Source organism: Amblyomma mixtum, chromosome 3, assembly GCF_055824585.1.
Source record: "Amblyomma mixtum isolate Tamu chromosome 3, ASM5582458v1, whole genome shotgun sequence".
In the NCBI taxonomy this organism is placed as follows: Eukaryota; Metazoa; Arthropoda; class Arachnida; order Ixodida; family Ixodidae; genus Amblyomma; species Amblyomma mixtum.
In genome coordinates, this window is record NC_143014.1 from 182125967 (window position 1) to 182146955 (window position 20989).

General features: G+C 45.1%; 1 protein-coding gene and 1 long non-coding RNA gene across 5 annotated transcripts in view; both read right to left on the reverse strand.

Annotated features, from left to right (window-relative positions):
• Positions 1-7809: 7809 nt before the first annotated feature.
• LOC149352933 (histone H2B type 1-A-like) lies at positions 7810-11130 on the reverse strand. 4 transcript variants are annotated; one of them, XM_089582146.1, is made up of 3 exons: positions 10785-11124; positions 10567-10692; positions 7810-7941 (listed from the first exon to the last, which is right to left on the reverse strand). In XM_089582146.1, the coding sequence occupies exons 1-3, from the start codon at positions 11050-11052 to the stop codon at positions 7919-7921; spliced, it is 417 nt and encodes a 138-aa protein (XP_089438272.1). In that variant the 5' UTR covers positions 11053-11124; the 3' UTR covers positions 7810-7918. The 4 variants fall into 4 exon arrangements, with proteins under 4 accessions (XP_089438272.1, XP_089438270.1, XP_089438273.1 ...); XM_089582147.1 differs by lacking the exon at positions 7810-7941 and adding an exon at positions 7951-10114 and having other exon boundaries at positions 10785-11130; XM_089582144.1 differs by having other exon boundaries at positions 10567-11125.
• A 4309-nt stretch (positions 11131-15439) lies between these two features.
• LOC149352934 (uncharacterized) overlaps positions 15440-20989 on the reverse strand; it is a 147590-nt gene continuing 142040 nt past the window's right edge. The window contains exon 3 of the long non-coding RNA XR_016290887.1: positions 15440-20509. This is a non-coding gene — a long non-coding RNA (uncharacterized LOC149352934). The remainder of the gene's footprint in view (positions 20510-20989) is intronic.

The following is a 20989-nucleotide window of genomic DNA, read 5'->3' on the forward strand; positions in this document are numbered from 1 at the left end:
GAACAAGGCTTTCCGAGCTTCAATTGCGCGACACGCTAGCCGCCAAGCCCTGGCATCCTTGGACATGTCAAGCATGGTGCACTGCATCTATTATCTTTGTCAGAGCAATAGCTTTTAGTTTGGTCATTGCCTGCAGTAAGTTTGAAAACTGAGACTGGGGAGCGCTGGGTTCTAGACAAGGGAACAACACACACAAAGGAAACAACACCAGACTAGACAAGGGATCAACACACACAAAGGAAACAACACGAGACACGAGTGTCTCGTGTTGTTTCCTTTGTGTGTGTTGATCCCTTGTCCAGAACCCAGCGCTCCCCAGTCTCAGTATGCACGACCAACCAACCCCCTACAAAGCTTTATTAAAGTTTGAAAAAAAATTTCAAATTTATCAGCCCCCCCCCCCCCCCCCCCCCAAGCAAGTAATTATGTAATCAGAAAGAACAGGTAATGCGTAAAACTGCGGCCAATGATAAGGGTGAACTGTCAGTAAATTCTTGAAACTACTGCTATACGTTGCGTTGCAAATAACATGGTCCGATGTCGTTTTCTGCCTTGCGATAGAATAAACACGCATGAGCATAAGATGACCAATGCACGACATAAGACGACGTAAGCTGACCAACGCACATAAGATGTGAGCCAGGCCCCTAGCCGATAACGTACTCGAGAGAAAACTTCTAAAAAGAAGGGACTCAACATTTTAACGCAACTCTGGAGCCGCTAATTCTGCAAGAATAACTGTGTGCCTCCTTTATAGTTACGGCAGCCTTCTACCCGGAGTTCCTGGCGGCACTCTTGCAGGTAACCCTGCAAAGAGAGACCATCTTTGTTTTCATATAGGTTTCAGTAATTACCCTGGCATTTTTTATCCGTGAAACTATGGGTACTTAACACGCATCGCTAATTAAACATAACTAAAGCGGTTTATGAGGTAGAAAAACCGGAGAAAATTGGGCGAAGCGAAGTTCCAAACCTCGAAGGTGGTGCCGATGAAGGTTCTTAGGCCGTGGAACTCTTCTACGCTAGCTGGCGGACATAACGAGACTTTGCTATACGCCGCTGGTTCTTTATTTTTTTTTCTCTCTCTGTCGCCCTCCTTTTAAAACAAACGACTGGCTGCGTTATGGGTGGAATATATATAGCCGAGGCCCGTTTAATTCGCCGGGGCTCCCTCGGCTGCGCCCGTGCCTCTTCTCTTGTTCCTGCTCGGCAACCTGCCGTTGGCGGCGGCGAGAACAATGGCTCGGGGTGGCGATAATGGAAGGCCGAGCGGCCAAGCCTTTTATCGCCACCTTTGAAGATTCGGCCGCTAATTCTATCAGAGGCGGCGAGCGCGTGTGTGCGCGCGCGCCGGGGAGGAAGCGCGTGGGGCGTTCGCGAGCACTGCTGCTGCGGCGGCTTTGTGCGGCCTCTAGAGTGGGCCGCAGGCTGGCTCGCACACCGAGTTTTTCGCTGCGCTGCGCGGCGGCCTCGCCTCTACGACCGACCGACCTGGTTCATGCCATGAGTAATTGCGCGCCTGGAAGCAGTTCGTCTCAAGCGGTTGATCTCAGCAGGACCCTGTTCGAGGGGAGAGGAAGACAAAATATATGCAGTCTGTCTTGTCGTAGACAGTACGCGTAAACATGGAATGTGTTGCTGGGAAGGAATAGCGCATTCTAGGAGCGCACAGAGGCGATTGTATCTGCTCTGGGGTATTGGTCAGGCCTTTTGGGTCCTGAACGTGCCTTAGCCCGCGTCTGGGCAGCGCGCATGATCTCCATGGCTGCTTTCGCCGCTTGAGGAGACTCCAACATCAGCCGCTTTTCTTCGCTAGACCGCGCGCTGGCAGTTCTTCGCCGCTTTTGGTAGTTTACGTGGCGCTGCGTTCAGCCGCTTTTCCATCGTGCTGGGAAGCGCACTTTGCGCCACTCGCTGTATTCGCTGATTGACGCGCCATATATCGCTTGCCTGCTCGTCATGTGCCTTAGCAAACATTCACGGCGCACAGCGAGCAGATGAAGATGGTTTGGTTTGGTTTATGGGGTTCAACGTCCCAAAGCGACTAAGGCTATAAGAGACGCCGTAGTGGAGGGCTCCGGAAATTTCTACCACCTGGGGTTCTTTAACGTGCACTGACATCGCACAGTACACGGGCCTCTAGAATTTCTCCTCCAAAGAAATTCTAGCCGCCGCGGCCGGGATCGAACCCGCGTCTTTTGGGTCAGCAGCCGAGCACCATAACCGCTGAGACACCGCAACGGAGACAAGATTTCCAACACACAGCGAGAGAGGCTTCCAGATGCAACACGCATCGCGACAAGTTGCGGCGGTGGCCGAGTAGTGTACACTCTAAACACAAGTATGCCTATATGGGAGTGAAAAGGGAGTAAGCTGTGCACTAGCACACTCTCTTTTATTAAGCAGAGTGCGCTAGAGGACAACTTACTCCTTTTATAGTCCTTTCTGTTCAGAGTGTAGGGCAGCGGGATACAAAGCTTCTCTGTTTGCGCCCCGGCTGGTCCAAATCTCGCACTGGGTTGTGTTATGGTGCAGCTTTTTCCTGCTAGATACCATTTGGACGGAAAGTTTCACCGCGTTTAGGGTAACCTCATGTTCGGCTTAGGTTCGTTTCCGGACGATGTTCGCCTTAGTTTGCCGAGAATGAGAGATAAAATAATTTCATTCTAAAAAGAGAAGCGTGCTCGCGCTTGGAGCATTCCCGCTGCCCGTCGTTGTGACCGTCACCTCGCGGTTTATTGTCGCCATTTTATGTCGATTTTCTTGAATTTCGGCTTCAGTGTGCACAGCCGGCCGGCACCAAAGGAACCAGTTTTCGCAATTCTCGCGCAGTGAATACTTGCTCGCCGCCCCTCCACGGCCACGTCCGAGAATGACTTGCACTGGAGCACCTGCGTGCGGAGAAACCGGAGCTGTCGCGCGGAAACGGGGAAAAGCCAGTATTCGAAAACTGCAAAATCACGCTGCCACGCAGCTTTCCCTGCGTCATCTGCCTTAGTGGCATCCGAGCCCAAAGTGGTCCATGTCTTAGCGCTCAGCAGCGAGAACACGCTTTGATTCGACATTCTGGTAGACGTCAGTTGATGCTGCTGGATTGAGTTCAGTCACTGGTGGACTGAGGGGAGCGCGAGATCTGATGGAACCATTAGTTAGTAGTTTAGCAATACAATGGTGTATTTGCTTTAGGGTGGAGTGAAAGTGCTAACATGATGCTGGCGCCGCCTGAAGGGTGGCAACTGAAATAGATACGCTGACCTCAAATCTGTTTGTAGTTCTCAACCGTCAAATTGCTGTCACCGCCCGGTTTAGCAGCAAACAGTCGGCACGCCTACAAAATAGAATGTAGAACATGTTCACTGCACATGCCACCCTATAACGTGACAGTCGGCACATGTTGAGTAAATGTCAAATCCGATTCCTTTCTAGTACACAGTAGAAACATTTTTCTAGGGAAGCCTGTACTTTGGACAGTTAGAAGTAATCGCAAAAGCTACAGATGCAGCAGACTCTGGATAACTTGAGCTGGAGGAAGGCCGGAAATTTATTCGAATTACGAGGAGTTCGAATGAAGGCGAACTTTTTGAACGCAGTTGCTCTTGACCGGATGAAAGCGCTAGTTCGAATAATCGGAAACTTGAATTCAGCACATTCGCTCAAGGAGGCTAGGCTCGTCTGTAACGTGGTAGCTGTAGGCTGTTCGTCACAACAGACTGCTTTTTTAATTATAGAATTCAAACGCATAAAAAATATTTTAAGATCTCCTTCGCAATCCCTTCTCGATGGTCGATTATATCCGATAACGCTTATGCGCGCAACGATATCATGCTCGTAAAATTACGACTTGCACACGACGGGTAACCGGGCAGAGAGGGACAAAATTACTTAAAGCGACGTTGAATTTGGTATCGTTTGCTCAAGGTCTCAGCGTTCTGTCCATTCTCTCGGCCCCTTCGAGCCTTCTTGTAAATTAACTCTTACTGTTCGCACTTCGCTTCTTTGTGATTTCGGACCCGATAGCCTAGCTATATACAAGGAAATTTAATATACCACGATACGTTGCGACCGTTTGCATTATCTGAATTAAACAGCGTCTCTCAGTGCATTAGCAGGGACAAAAACTGGCTGTGCGGCGCAGTTGTACGCCCACTAAGAGTGGGCGTCGTTACGTAATGGCGGTCGTTATACGGCTGAAATTCCGGCACGTGTCTACAGGCAGCCGTAGGGGTCGGGTCACGGCGCGTTCGGGGAGTGTGCGCCACGCGCGTTTCCTAACAAGCTTCACATCAAAGGAGGAAGGTATATACCGCGCTAATCCCATCTCCGCGCATGCCTGCCTCTTCTGCTCTCTCTTTCCTCTTGCCCCTCCTTTTTTTAGTTTTATTTTTCTGCCAATTCCGCTAACCTTCCCACTGAAATTATTTGATTCGGTTGCGCTTGCCTACTCGCGGTGGTTTGGCCTGGCCCTATTGTGTACACAGAGGGGGGGGGGGGGGGGGTCATTCCTTGTTATTGGCATGATTCCAGAGGTGCTTGTGCGTGCGTGCGATGTGCATTGGTATAAGACGCGAAAAGCAGAAATGTTGAGTTTGATTGCCCATTTTACATAAAAAAAATCTAGAGGTCCGTCTACTGTGCGATGTCAGTACACGTTAAAGAACCCCAGGTGGTCGTAATTTCCGGAGCCCTTCACTACGGCGTCTCTCATAGCCTGATCGAGTCGCTTTAAGAGGTTAAACCCCGTAAACCAAACAATATTACGTAAAACAAGCGCATTGAACGTCAAGCCCTGACGACGAGTCATTCTTAAAAAAATTATCTTTCAACGCTCGCAGCAAGGGCAAGATGGGGAATTCCTCAGATGTGCCGAGAGCCCGCAGCTTTTTAAGTCCTTTGGAAAATTTTTGTCGGTGTAAGTCAGTCACGTCTGCATAGTTTATCTTTCGCCATAGTAGAAGAGGGCAAGAGACCGAGAAAAGGGAGGGGGGACGAGATTTACATTTTCAGTGCGCAAGTACGAAGTGCCTCGCTAGCGCGAAAAAGCCGTCTTGCCTGGAGATGAAGTATCGGAGCACAAATTTACGGTCGCGGGTGGGTTTTGTACCCGGGGCGGCGCGAACAGATCCGCTTTGTTGGCCACTGCATTAGACCACTGCAACATCGCCGCTTTTTTTTTTTTTTCAAAATGATATTTATTACAGTGTTGATACAATTTTTTAAGTACAGGGTGGTCCACTTTTAGTTAGAATGTCGCTCCGTGCTGCCGGCGCTTCGCGGGGCGCCTCTGGCGGGCGCCGTAGAATCTATTGCGCAGGAGCAGTGAGAGCCGCAGGCGGGGCTTCGCGCGTCGTCTGCTACAGTGCTCCCTGTATTGCGGTGAAGTGGACTTCAGTTTCGCACTGCGTCCGCAAAACGTCGATCGGAGAAACGTCTCTGACTAAATAAAAGACTACTTAGAACCCTGTCAGCTGCTGTTATCCCGTTGCAGCAACAGTAGCAAAGTCTTCTGCGCGCCTGGTGAAGTTTAAACCTACAAATAACACTGGGGAGAAAATGCGCGCCACGTAGTATTCAATGCTTTACACTACTGCCACAGCACTACGATCCGCAAATATTTTAAATCTTTTGCGTCTTGCTGAGTGGCTGGTAATAAATGTTAGAAAACGACTGCGGTTGTCTGCTGATATCGCGGCGGAACGAAAATTAATCGGAGCGGGATAATACTAGTAGAGGTGCAGCTACATTTTCAGTCTCCTCAGCATTTGAAAACAATCCCTACGGTTTACAAGGACCTTAGTATTTATCTTTGCATGGCTTTGAGTAGTTTCTGAGCGGATATTTATTACAGTTCAGAGGTCGCCGTAGCAAAGAGTGCCATACCGTGTTCCCGCTAAAGGTCGATTCACACGACGGTCCGTTCGCCCGGGTCCAGCGCATCACGTGTGCATGCGTCAGCACATTGAGAGGCACGCTGACCAGGCCGCGGGCCGGCAGCGCGCCTCTCAATGTGGTGACGCATGAACACGTAGTGCGCGGGCCGCGGGCGAACGGATCGTCGAGTGAATCGGCCTTAAGTTCCAAGTGTGGCTGGCGTATCGAAGCAGAACCTCTTGAATCGGGTATGTGGACAATTTATCCGCCGCCTTTCAATCCACCTCTAAGCTTTCCATCAAGGCTTTCGGATGAGCGCTAAAAGCGTAATCTTTTCTCCGGTGTACGGTGACACTGCAACTTCCAGGTTGCGAAATTTCTGTGTCAAGTTTACCTATAGACGTAAACGGTCAGGTCACCCCGCTGTCTGCCGTCGAGTGGAACTGCTTTCGTGAGTCATTCGGCGATTTAGACTGCAAGAACGTTGCCTTATCACAACTGCGACCGAAAATGTGCATCCCGCCTGTATTGGCCGAGAGCGCAGATGCGTCTGGCCACTTCAGTGTCTTCGGCTTGTGGGCTACACTAAACCAAAATATCCAGAGTGCCGGAGGACGAAAGGCAGCTAATGGTGGATTTAAGTCTGAGGGGCTACTCGCAGAAACCAATCGTGCAATTCACATAGTGAACAGAATAATAGGCAGCTGACAGGCTTGTCATTAGTCTTTTATTTAGTCAGAAACCTTTCTCCGATCGACGTTTTGCGGACGCAGTGCGAAACTGAAGCCCACTTCACCGCAATACAGGGAGCACTGTAGCAGACGACGCGCGAAGCCCCGCCTGCGGCTCTCATTAAGTTTTTACGGCGCCGGCCAGAGGCGCCCCGCGGAGCGCTGGCAGCACGGAGCGACATTCTAAGAGTGGACGACCCTGTACGTAAACTGTGTTGCCTTTGCCAAAAGTGACCGAGCAGCCGAGAGAAGAGTAACTGAGAGAAAGTGGTGACAGGGAACCCAGCAGAGATGTCAAAACTGTGCCCTTAGGCCTGAGTGGCACGCAGGTGATACAGCTCGCCTTGAAGCCGTTTGAAAGAGGCCACTTTGGCTTTTGCAATTGATTATTTTTGCTGGGTTAGTATGCACAATGAGGCCACTGCATTCTAGGCATTGAAAGATTTGATTGCAGAAATGTGCACGCCAAAAGTCATGTCACAGTTCCTTCAGCAAGTAAGGTGTTGAGCATTCCTAGTTGACTCTGACTTTCACCAAGGGGGATGGGATCATAAAGTATTAAATTGTCACTCACCTTTCTGCAGCTTAGTATAGTGTGCATCCACATTGGTAAACGCTATGTATATTTGGCGTAATGTACATAAATTGTACGTTAGGGCCGCACTTCGTGTAGGAGTTAAATCTGAGCAGCATATCGAGAAACTCCACCAGAATGAGTGCTAATTTATCAGTTTAACATTTTCTAGAACCTCATGTCCACCACGCATTTTATCTGGTGGACTTTGGTTTGGTTTAGTTCTATCAGAATGATTTATGCTGTCAAGAAGACTTCATGCAGCTTTATGAAAACCCATATCACTTTATGGCCACCCACATTTCATATCACATTGAAATTATTAGCTCATTGCTTTTAAACCATTTGCTGTTAATTCTCTATAGCTCTAAAAGGATTCACAGGAAGAGATTTTATGAAGTGAATGAATTAGAGTAGAATATACTCTAATTCATTCACTTGAGGTATCCCTGTGCGTGGATGTTTATTGTTGTGTGGGTACCGCTGGTTGATATCGGTATACATTTTCAACACCGGGTTTTAATATGGGCGATTTTTTGCAAGTGAGTGTGTGGCTGCTGTGAAGAAGCAGTTGGAATAGTTGAGATAGGTGAGTGCCATAAGATGGCAGTGTCATTTTTCAAGAATAAATGCCACTTCAAACTTAGCGTGAACACAAGTGTTATTTATTTATTTACTCCAGTGTTTGATAAGAATGAAATCTTTGACTCTGAATGGTACTGTGTTCCCTAGTACCCCAGTAGCTTCAGCCGACGCAGGAGAACACTGCTGTAAAGATTGAAAATTCAAAGTTAATACATATGTATACGTCAACTTGAAGTAAAGGCAAAAGGCATGAAGCGTAGCTACACTGACTTTGCAAATACTTTGCAAATACTACTGTGCGTGTGATTTAAGTCTTGCTTTTGATGCAAGCTCCACTGTAGAGCAATCCACAACACATGCTCGCATGTTATGCCACACGGCTCCCATATCTTGTGCTTATTCCCTGATCATGCCATTTTATTATATTGCACAACTCTAACACTTGCTGTTCTTGCCTAATAAGCCTTAAGGAGGCATAAACTAAATAAGTGAGAATAGGGCAAAAAGCAATATCAAGAAAAATATAGCGGATGCAGGTGCTTCATTATGTACAATATGTCCCTCTCACGGGGACACTTAAAACATCAGTGCCTTGTTACGACAGCATGCAAATCTACAGAAAGGAAATCATGACAGCCTTCTCAGCTACCTCACTGCTGAGCCTGTGTTGATTATTCTTAGCAGGTTGCAATGGTAAGTGCAGCTGGGTGTGAATGTTAAAGGACTATAGACACCATATCTTTGCTTGTGTATTTTCATCTTTCAAACAATGCGTTAGAAAATGGAATACATTAAACAATGGCTGTGACGTGTAGTTTATGTATAGGTCATGTGAAAAATAAAAAATTTTCTGTATAATTGCTGATAGGTCAATTTTTGTCATTTCAGGTCTTGAAGAGGCTGGCTTAAGTGTTTTAGTGAATTAAAACTACGTATCAGCGATTATATTAGCGTTTCCTTAGTGCATCTCGTGACCTAAACACCAACTACATGCCACAGACATCGTTCGGCTGTTGAAACCGAAACAGCACAAGAGAATAAATTCAATTATAAATTATTTAGCTGTCGTAGGTAAATACCATGGTGTAAGTCATGTATTCTAATATCTAATGCATAATTTGAAAGAAGAAAACACGCAGTAGAATTGGGTGCCTATAGTCCTTTAAAACTGCTCGCAGAAAAGAGGACAAAAACAGGACATCAGGTACAGGAGGCACATAGAGGATAGTGCTTCTGCCACCTGATTGGTACATGCATCTAAATGTAAGTGCAATAGCACGAAAATGGGACATTACAAGAGTGACAAATGAGAGCGCTGGTTAACCAGTGAGTGCTTATCACACCCATAGAGTGCTATCACACACTAGACAAAAAAAAACAATTTTAAGAAGGCATTGGTTTTATTAAAAGTAGCTGCTGTGCAAAATAATGTTGCCTTCGATTATGTGGCACGAAACACAAAAAATTGATGCATGTGTTGGCTTTCATGTGAATGTGCCTTTCCCAGTCAAATTCCACTCAACGGTTGTTATGTGGTTCAGGGACTGTAGTGCAGCTGCAAATCATTCTTTACAGTAAATTGCCAGGAACCAAGGAAAATGAGCACAATCAGTTTCTAAGGCACGCTACACAAGGAAGGTTGTGTGCACCAGTTTTCTATGCCATATTTGCATGCAGTATCACTTTGCAAAGATCTGAACGCTGCCATATGATGGCAGCTGGAGGGTAATGTGTGGATATAGCTGTAAAAGCGGTAATTCATTTCCTTTATATCCTTCCCTTACTGTGCAAAGCTTACGTCATTTTTACTCCGGGATATATCTTACATGTGAAATAACCTAGAACTAAACTCTGTGCAAGACTGATGAAAGTGCATAAAGGCCGCTCAAGATCAAGTTAAAATCTGGGCTCATCCAAATGACTCCTGTTTGAATAAAGGGCAGACTAATTCCAGATACAAAGTGTATGTGTAAGTACATTATACGCTTCTACTTCTGTAGTTGATAAGATATGAACAGCATGTAAACATCTGAGCAAATAAGCACATTACAAGACAAGTGGGTGTTATGCCACCGATTTGACAGTTTTTCTATGAATGATGATAATAATAATAAAAAACGGAACTAGCTGGCACTTAGCTTGCCGATTGTCGTCACTGGCTTGATTGCTGACAAAACTATCATTACAGTTGTTGATGAGTGTGGACTCACATCAGATCTAGCAGCAGCTCCTCCATGCCAACCTGGCACCTCCTTGCGAGCGAGCAACGCGTACCTTCCAGCGCGCGTATCTGCCTACTCGCCGCTGTGTGTGTGTGGACTTGGCTCCCAGGCGTGCACCATTCGCGGACCTTATTCTGAATAAAGTAACTTGTGTTACGGTTGCCGTGTACGCCGGTCGTCGCTTCCTCACAGTACACGCGAGACAAATACGGGGTTCATGCTTCAAGAAATTTGCAGCTCGACGAGCGGCCGCGCAGGCGAACGATCGCGCAACTGGCCCTTGTCGCAGTAACACGCGCGGTCCAAGATTTAGCGCAGCTTCCTGACCTGCCGGAGCTACGCGACTAAATGGCCGTGGCCATGGTATATAGCTGCCTGTCTTCTCAAAGAATCTGCTATGAGGGACGCAATAGTGAAGGAGAGCTCCGGAAATTTCGACCACCTGGGCTACTTTAACGCGCATTGACATCGCACAGTACACGGCCGGGGCCTCTAGAATTTCGACTCCATCGAAATTTGTTCGCCGCGGCCGGGAACGAACCCGCGTCGTTCGGGCCAGCAGCCGAGTGCCATAACTATTACCCACCTGCGGTATCGGCTGCGGCCGTGAGTTCGAGAACAAAGCAGACTACAGCAGCGGATCCTCCTCCTGCGGCTGGTCCATGGACGGCATCGGGCCCTCCTGCTGTGAGGACGGAATCGGGTCCTCCGGCTGTGAGGACGGAAGCGGATCCTCCGGCTTAGAGGATATATATTTGCTGACGGCCCTTGTTCCCTCAAAGACAGCGTTCCGGGACAGCTCACTGGGCAGGAGAAAACGCGCGGCTGCCTGGATATGAATTGCTGTGACCGTGTCTCGATTGGCGGAGGCGGCCAGCTTGGCAGCCTCTCCGCCGATGCAGTCGAGAATGTCGTTGACGAAGTTGTTCATGAAGGCCATCGCCTTGCTCGTGATCTCCGCGTCCGCGTGAACTTCCTTCAGTACCTTAAAAATATAGGGACTGTAGTTCACCGCGGCACAGCGGCGGCGGCGGCGAAGGCGACGCTTCTTTGCCTCGTCGACAGAGCTCATCTTCTACGTAGCAAACTCAAAATGGCTTGATTCTGAACCTCACGCCACTCACGCGCTGCCGGGCGGCGAGGTCACGTGAGGCGAGGTCACGTGACGCGAAGAATGATCTCCCCTAGGGGGCTGGATGGCGCATCCATAGATGTTTTTTCAGCCAGCGTCCGCTCCGGCGGACGTGGTTGTTGCGACGCGCGTCTTTTTTTTCTCTCTCTTTTTCTCTTTCCTCTTATCTTTCAACTCTCTTCTATCTGCACGTGGCAGCGGTGGTGGCTCGGCTTGAGCCAGTCGGCAGGCCCGTGCACTTCCCTTTTCATCCTTCTCTCAGTCGCTACCCCCCCCCCCCCCCCCCCCTTGTGGAGGAAATCACGTGGCTTTTCTTGATCGGAACGCCGTCTTGTTTGGGAGCAGCTTAGCTGTTCAGATAGTTCCTGGATTTCGTTGCCACCCTTTGAGTATTCTATGAACGTTTTTCCTCTTAGCTTACAGTGTAATAAGGTCTTATCTGCATTTGGAGGCTTTTTCTCGCATGTGTTTACTGTGCCCATGTTCTGTGGTAGTGTTATTTGCAGTAAAAAGTACTTTGTGAAATTGTGAAATACAAATGTGCATGTGCATTGTACTTGAATGGTGCATGTAGTTATGTTGAAAGAAAAATAATTCAAAGCATTCATTAGGCATAATAAATTGTCTTTCATTGTCTGTATTGTGGATCACAAGTAGAGTACACTACTATGCAGTGACATTACTGTATTTCACCAAGTAGACTTAATTGGTGTGGACAGCTGCAGCTGTCCACGTTAAACATAAAATAGAGCAATGAAACAATGCACAGGACTGTGAAATTTATACTGCAGCCGGTAGATACTACCAAACTTCTAGAAGCAGTCTGAAAAGCTGCGGTCATACATATTATGCACCAAACCAAATGTGGATGTGAAACATCCTATGTTGCAACGCTAGAGAGGAGGATTTATGCGTCATATTTGGATGCGACAGTTTCTTTTGAAATGTATCTTGGACTTTTTTCATTTGGAAAATGAGATTAAGCACGGTTTTCCTATGTTAAATTTCTGTCTTTGGGCATGTATCTTGGGACATTTTCATCCAGAAAGTGAGATTAAGCACGGTTTTCCTATGTTAAATTTCTGTCTTTGGTGTGGAGGGGGTGGGGAGACGACCCCCTTCCCATAAATCCTCCTCTGTAGTGCTACTATACGCACTGTCGGCCCTTTCTGTTTCTGTCACCTCCATGACTTGCTCTTGGAGTTGTGAATCAAAAGGTATTGTTGAACACTGCTGTGAACACAAGTTATAAGCCTAAATAATCGCTTTGGGACGTTAAAACCCCATAAACCAACCAACCAACCTAAATTTGGCATGATCCGCCAAATTTCGCATTCTGGGTCAAGACTAAAACTTTTTAGTATATCGGCCCATCCCCACTGCTCTATCAGAAAGCATTGCTGACACGGCCACCTGCACAAAAACATGCTATGAAGCTAAACACAGTATTCAAGATCAAAAACCAAACACTGCAGGATTTTTCCTGTCCGCAGTGCTGCAGCAGAAGGCACTGTCGGCATGGCCAACTGCCCAGATACACTCAATGAAGCCATATGGCAACATTCAACATCAAGAGAAGCATTAGACGGCAGGTTGAAAACTAAGCAGGGGTGTGACCATGCATGGAAACATTGTTCACAACTCAAACAGTCTGCTACTGGCCGAGTCGTCAATCACTGAGCATAAAACTGAGAGGGTTGTGCTATCCATCAGAGAGCGTGATTAAAGTGTGGCAAATATGTGAGCTGCTTTAACACTCCAGTAGCTTGCAAACAACCCGACATCAAAAACCTTGCTCAGGTATTCCATGCATGAAGCTCTGAATTCAGTCTTGCAAAGAGAATTTTTTTTGCAACTTCATAAGCACATATGACTGCTGACTAAAATATCATTATGTTCTCAAAGTACAAAGTGTTGCAGTGTACTAATTAAACATAAGACTCGTTGCAGCAAACTGGCCATGGGAAGCTTGTAGGGTAGCCATGTACGACAACTTTTCAAAAAGCTTTAGTTTAAAAGCAGTACTTTACATCTGAAAGTGGTGTAAAAAACGATAATGGGACAAGAATAATAATAGAACAAGGAGTAACAACCTGAAGCTAAAGTTTTTCTGAGCATTAATTCGTTCTTTTTACTATCGCTGGACAAAATTTTTACTTCGAGAATGGGCAGATCATTTTTAATTAGGCGTGGAAATAATCTAGAATTTGAAAAATTTGAAAAAAGGCAAACTTTGACGGGGATTTAAATAAGAAAAGCCCTCTCCAATTTTCTTTAAAACGTCCTTGGAACACTTTCACTACCTGTAATTCTTGACCAAGAAAAATGTTTTGGATTTTATTGTTTAAACTATAAATGCAAAGACATAACACAGACCATATGTCGTTCAGTTACTTGTATTGTATATTGTATGTTTAAAACAGCAACGGTCGAGAATTCGACTTCAAACTTAGCGCCTGTGGTTACGTTTCAGTTAGCACAATGCCAAAGTCTCAAAGTGCCTCCAAAACATCGTTTTGCTAGTCAGCCAGTTTTAATCACGTTCAACGTATGTAAGTCCTCTATTCGTCGTAATCTCTCTAGGTACTGCTAATGCCAGCGAAGAAAAATATCCCGTCCTTCCTAACTTCAATCTTCTGTTATCTTTGTTCTTTAGCTATCATATTATTAAGTCATTATACTTATTTATTTTTTAATGAATTTTATATGACTGCAAATTATTTGTGCATTTTAAGACTGGCAACTTTTTCAAATATAAAGATCAGTACGTTCATGTGAAAAGGATCTTTTAACTGGCCACGTTAATTTAGGTTGATCCACAAGCTGGAACAGGTTTCTTTACACAGGACATTGGCATTGCACATTAGCCCCATAACACTTTTGTCTCTTGCGTATAAAGTGTTGCGATAGTCCTACATGCCAAAGTGTGTTGACAAAACGTACCATGCCCTGAATCATTTCAATTTCAGTGTCTTAGACGAAGCACGAACTTCTCTATATAAAAATCTTTTTCAAGCGTATGACTCCGTTTCCGTAAACCGTAACCAAATAAAGGGGAACTGTTCATGTCGCTATCATCACAAGGAGTGGCCCTGCACAAGACTGCAAATTAGTGCCGAACTGATTCCACTCCGAAGCAGGGGAGTAGGCCACCTAACCAAGGCTTAAATTAGATTCAACATCTTTACATTCGACATACTCGTATATGTGGCTATCCTGTGCTTTCTCTGCTCCCTTCAATTCTGTCTTAAAAGTCCATAAGCCGACTATGCCGAAGGTCCTGAATGCTAATATTCGGACTTCATCTGAGTACGCCTACGGTGCCACTGGCTGTTCAAGTTTTTATTTCCAATCGTGATCAAGGTAGTAACGTTTATTAACTAGCCTACCATTGCCATTGCATGCACTTTTGCTGTGCCCTGTAGCTGGAAACATGACCTTTGTTATGATATTCCTTGTGTGCGAGTTCAGGAAACTAATATTTTCTCCGACAGCAACTAGGAGTCTCTCATTGGCAAAAGTTGCCTTAGTGTTGTGCTTTTGTTTTCACGAAATTAGCCACACATGTGCCGGATTGTCAGACAGTTCGTTGGAAATAATGGCAAATCTCCGAGTCCAGTTTTTTGAGGGAGCTGGAAATACATGTGAAGAACGATAACCATTTTTTTGCCAATGGTACGTGCTGTCTACATTTAGAAATCCAGCACTCAAGGGGTAAAACGAGCTCGGCCTTATATAGGCAAGCCGACCAGAACTGCACAGGCCGACCTTGCTGAAATACCCTGGGCCAAGTTTGGGGATTGACACTGGCCTCCCAGAGGCCAACTTTGTCTGCCCGATGCGTTTTGCCGATTTCCTGACATAGGCCCGAGCAGGAGCCTATACACAACAGAGACTGAATTTTCATTGTTTCATAAGTGGCCCGATATCATAAGAACCAATCACTTTAAGACCTCTGTCCAGCCATTCACCGACATTGCTCCAGTAACCGATAGCAAGCTATATTTAGTGCAGCGTTGTCTTGGGTACCTCTCCTTTTTACTCATCTAAAATCAAGAGCTTCGCAGTGAATATTAAGCAGTCGCTATACACCCATGTCCAATGCCTCCAGCTGGTTCATTTCTTGCTCGATATTGAATGCCAACCAATATTGAGCAAGCTGCGAGCCAGCTGGAGGCCACTGGAGCCAGGTGCGTAGCAATGACTTGATATTCACTGCAAATCTTTGCCACGTGCTTCAGTGCACAAGAGCTGCAAGAAAACAAACAAAAAAAACCACGCAGGGCGAACGTCTACATAGCTAAGATGTTTTATTGCATGAAGAATACATCACTGTTGTGCACTGCTTTTATTTATGCAGGTAATAATCTTAATAATGGTAATAATCTTTCACTTCATCACTTTGTTTACTCAGCACAAGTTTCAAGTGCGATTTTTCACACCACACAATAAGAACTTTACTTTCTTTGCACATGAGAATCAAAAGCAAGACAGAACGAGGTGAAGGAGCAGGCACACACATAATGCACCAACCTAGTTTATATTTTGTCGGTAGCAGAACAGTGGGAGCAATTATGTTATATAAACAGACAACCCCAGTACAACCACCAAAAGGCCGCTGCAGAGATACTCCACACAGTGCACACTGTTGTAGCAAGGTGGGAATGCTCTTCAGCCAATCGAAAACAGTGGGAAAGCTCACACAAGAGTGCCCGCATTTTTCATCTCCAACGCTTCTGAAAGCTTTCATGGCAACAGCTCTGTGTAGCTTCTGAGTGCAGGTCAAGGTGACCATTAATCCTTTAGTTTTGCTGCATCACTGATCTTTTAATGCCCGCCCTTTGCCCAACACCTGCCGCGCCACAGGATAACGAAGCAGTGCAGATCTGAACAAATTTTAGAAACCTGTAATAGTGCTGCTTGCCAGACAGATTGCGTGATGGTAACCCTCACTAGCCTGCACATTATTAGGCAAGCCCTTGCAGAGCATAAAATAGTTATCTAACTATGGCGTAACATACTCGTAATCGAAAATGTTCTTCATTTCTCTGTTGACAAAGGAACTGTCCCACCTATTCAAAACCTATTGGGACCTTTACTTTTCCTCATCTATATTAATGACTTACCCAATTGCATGACATCCAGAATCAGACTATTTGCTGACGATTGTGTGCTTTATCGATGTATAACCGTAACACTGAAAGCCAGTTACTGGTGCTCACATGGTGTTCATGGTGTTCTAATTGGTTAATGCTGTTAAATCTTTCCAAAACTAAGCTCATGCCTCTGCTAACCGTACTTTCGGACTTCTCAAACATAATTTAAAAGAGGCCACGACACATGTAAAAAAACTAGCGCACACCACATTAATCCGTCCGAAACTCGAATACGCGTCTGCCATTTGGGATCCTCATCAGAATTATATCATCAGTAACATCGAAGCCCTGCAAAACTGTGCTGTGCGATTCATCTTTTCTGATTATTCATGTTACACCAGCGTCACCTCATTGAAGACTAAAGCCGAGTTAGAAAACTTAGCACTGCACCGAAAAATTTCCCGTCTATCACTCTTCCACAAGCTTTATCACCATCCTTCCCTTCATGATGAATTCTTTCAGCGATCATCCTTACAAAGTTAAACGCATTAACTGCCAGTCATCCCATTATGCCTATTCTTTTTTACCACGCACAATAACCGAATGGAACGCTTTACCATCAGCCATTGCCACAGAATCTGATCTAAGTAAGTTCCAACACCTTATTCACTCATGTTTCAACAACTAAAAAGGTATTTTTTTCAGCGTTCTTTCTTCCGCCTTGTCTTCTTATTATATATTTTTTGTTTTGTACTTCAGCACACTTTTTCCGGGGTCGTCTTTTTCTTGCGGTGCTGTTATTTATTCTCAAATTTTGCTACTATGTGCATTGTTCAACTCTTTCTGTGGATGCCTATGTTTGATTAATATTTCGTGATTTCTATTTTATTTTAATGCAATATTTTAACCTTATACCAATGCTTTGTACCTACTCCCCCCCCCCCATATAATACCCTCAAATGAGGGCCTTTGGGGGTATTTTCATATCAGTGGTTTTCTTTCTGCACACTGCAAAGAGATCAGCACTGAATTAATAGTGCGCCAAAGAGGCTGTCTGCTCCTTCACTTAATTTTGGTCCCATTGATGAATGTGATGAAATATTGAACACACCAATAAAACACAGCATTAAAAAAAAAACAGCGATCTCACAGTGAAAATGCTCAAAAGATGTTAGCAATTCCGAAACTCCGCTCGTACAACACAGGTTATTCTCAAGAAACGATTCTTTTTCTGTTAGAAACAAAAGAAATTTCTGATCACACTTAGCTTAACTCCATCACAATACAACTCTTGCCCCTCCAAAACTGCTCTGAATACCAAAGCCTGTCTACCAAAAATATTTACTTAACATGAATTAAATAAGCTTTTATAAATTATATTAGGGTGACAATTATGATCCAGTAGAAACAGCAAAAAAGACCTTTTTTGGGGGAAATATCATGGAGAGAGGATGCTCCCACAACATAGGAAGATTCACTGTCAAACAGCGCGGGAAGACGGGCCATGCGAAAGAAAGACACACAGCACAGGTACTGACACACAACTGATTGTTATTCCGAGAAACTGTATTTATAAGTTTTCCTTTCCAGAAAAAACAACACCAAACATTACAGAAAAAAAAAATACTACTCGCCTTATAAGATGGTGAAAAAAAAACATCGCTGTGGTGCAACCACAGACGAAGTTATATAGAATGTTAGATGATGTGGTGTTTGCTGTGTTTTTTCTGGAAAGGAAAACGTATAAGGCCAGTTTCTCCGAATAAAAATCAGTTGCGAGGCAGCACCTGTGTTGCGTGTCTTTCTTTCACACGGCCTATCTTTCTGCGCTGTTTAACAATGTACTACCAACTCGCCCAAATCGCAGCTTTAAGTAACATAAGCAGATTTTATCCAAATCAAAATATCACAACTAAAGCTATCCAAAACACAAAATAATGTTACTTTTCTCTATAAACCCAGCCTAATGAGCAAATTATTATCTTAGCTCAAGATAATAACTACAAAAATTAGTTATACACCTGTCAAGCGTGCAAAATAAAGTGCACTTACAAAGAGTGTCACTTTCTAAAAGTGCACTCTAGCACAGCTAAACGGCGTAACATAAGTGCACTCACCAAAGTGCGCACTGATGTTGGAGTGTGTTCACAGAACGCACTTTGAGGGCTGAGTGCGCAGCCTCGCCAGCAGTACTTCAAAGGCACAATTTGTATAGTGCACAAAAAGTACTACCGCTGCCCTCCGCCATCTTGTTTGTTGTCCCAATTCTGGATAGTCTTGGCTTTTCTTCTATTTCCATTTTTTTTTCATCGTTAAAAACTGTTGAACCTCGTTCAATTTGTGCAATCATGTTAAGCAATCAATTATTATGACTCCTTTTTCTTTTCCATCGACCTCTTCAGAAATTCCGCTCATTTTCTGCCACCATTTTTTTTTTTTACTAGAGTGCACTTTACTTTCCCGTTTAGCACCATGTAGCCTAAAGTGTCACTCGAAATGCTAAAGCGCACTCCCAGTTAGTTTGTTTAACTTGCACGCTTGACAGGGGTATTATACATGGTCTGTTCTGAAAGTAGTAGGACTGATTTTTTTAAACAAAATTTATTCAAGAGAATAGTACAAACGATTATAATTTTTCAAGGTAGACCCCTTCCGCACCTACACGCTGCTGCCAATCAGTTTTACAGTTTTTGTACGCCTCCAGGAACGCCTGGACCGGAATGCTGTTTAGCTCCCTCGTCACGGCCTGTTGAACCACCTCTACCGATCCGTGATGTTTTCCCTCGAGCGTCGATTTTATTCTCGGGAATAGAAAAAGGTATGGCGGGGCCAAGTCGAGGCTGTATACGGGCTGAGGCAGCGTTGCCGCCTTGTGCTGGGCAAAAAATCGGGGTCCTCACTCACATGATGAAGAAGATCCTACCGGTTGGCTTTTTCCTCCTCTGACAACACTCCCGGCACCAACTTCGCGCACGCTTTCCTCATGGATAAGTTTTCTGTCACGATCTCAAAAATTTGGGTTTGAGGAAAGCTCAAGTCATCAGCAATCATTCTGATACCCATTCTACGATCACTGTTAAGTAAATGTTGCACTCGCTACACATTTTCGTTGCTCTTGCTGGTCGAAGGGCGTCTAAAGCGGTCGTCTTCCTCTACTCTTTCCTTACCTTCTCGGAAAAGCTTGTGGAAGTGTCACCGTAGGCCTCCTTAATCATGTCGTGAGTCTCTTTTCCCATTTTACCAAGATTTACTCAAAATTTGATCGCGTATCGTTGATCCAGTAAACGCTCGACGATCCTGCGTGACGAGACGTCTTGACAGGGGTTCACAGTAAAAGCGACCTCCTCTCTTCAACGGCCGAGAGCCGACTGCTGATTTTCCCCAGCATCCCCAATATCCCCCTTCAACGATCCTGCACACGCAGACCACCTCTCGTCCGCCCGTTCGCCCAGGAAAAAACCAGTCCTACTACTTTCAGAACAGACCCTGTATATACCTGCAAACAATATGAGCATTGTGTCAAACATTGTCTTGTTGAGTGACACTAGACAAAGCAGACAGGATAGCCATGTGAAAATAAAACAAGGCTAAAGTTCCTCTAACAAAATTTTGCCACACAGGAGCTACTAAAGTGGACTAAATTTACTTGAAGGCATTACTATCTGCCTAGAGCAGAAGTGCATTTAAACTGTCAATCATGAAGCACACTAGTGAGGATCGCTACCAATGGAAAGTTGATGAATGCAGTATTAAGAAGCAGGTTATGTTCATAGTAGACTAACACAAAGCCAACAGCAAACAGTACCACACAAACAGGCAGCTCTGAAAAGAGTGCACTAAAATACAACACTAAATTTAACAGCAGGCCGTCACTGTTGCGTGTTGGGCTTCTTGTGCAGTGTCTGAACTTGCCTTTAAAAGTCACATGCATGCTGGAGACTGCAACACTTAGACGTTGTGCCTTGCTGTATGGTTTGTCAGGCACCATTACATCAATATCCCTATAATTTTCCTGCACTATTAACATGAAATATTATTTTTGGTGCCTGTTGATACAGAGTAGACTAAAGGTAGGTCTTTATTATCCAACTCAAAATTTGATAACCTACTGCCACTCAGCAGAAGGACCAGTCTCATCATGTGAACACTGGTTCAGACTGCACACTCTAAGTCGCTTCTGCCTTCTATGCCAATCCTAAGTGCTAGGTCCAGGGTGTGCAGCCTTTTGGGTTGCAACAGTCTTGAGACTGTTGAGCATCCAGGAGACTGCCCTTGTGTAGCAGCACGCCTGAAGAAGGCCACTGCAAAAGGTTGTACAAGGCCATCTTACTCGGAGGGTCGAAAAGAAATAACTGATATCTGTAAGTGAAACAGCAGAAGTGAAAAACTAGCTCCCATCACATTTACCCACCTGAGCAACAGCAACAAGTTATTTATTTCCGAATTACTGCCAGCCTTCATAGAAGGCCTTAGGCAGGAGTGGGATTCACATGCATTGCGAAAGGAAAAAATGCACAGCAAAGAGAATAACCTAGCTTAGCAAGACGAAGAGGCTAAGAAATCAGACATGATCATCCCGCTTGGGGGCCTGCGGCCAAAAAAGTGGGTCGAAACACCTACACATCAACACACTCTTGGTACAGTAAAAGTGAAGCCCAGAAAAAAAAAAATAAAACTAAAAGCTGACATATGAAACCAAATGCACGAAAAGTGGTAAGAGCAATACAGGAGCACCATACCCGAACAGTTAAGATTAAGAACAGCAAACCACATAACGAGAA

Bases quoted from the DNA above. Each gene is read 5' to 3' on its own strand.
- LOC149352933 (XM_089582144.1), bottom strand. From the start codon at position 11,052: ATGAGCTCTGTCGACGAGGCAAAGAAGCGTCGCCTTCGCCGCCGCCGC.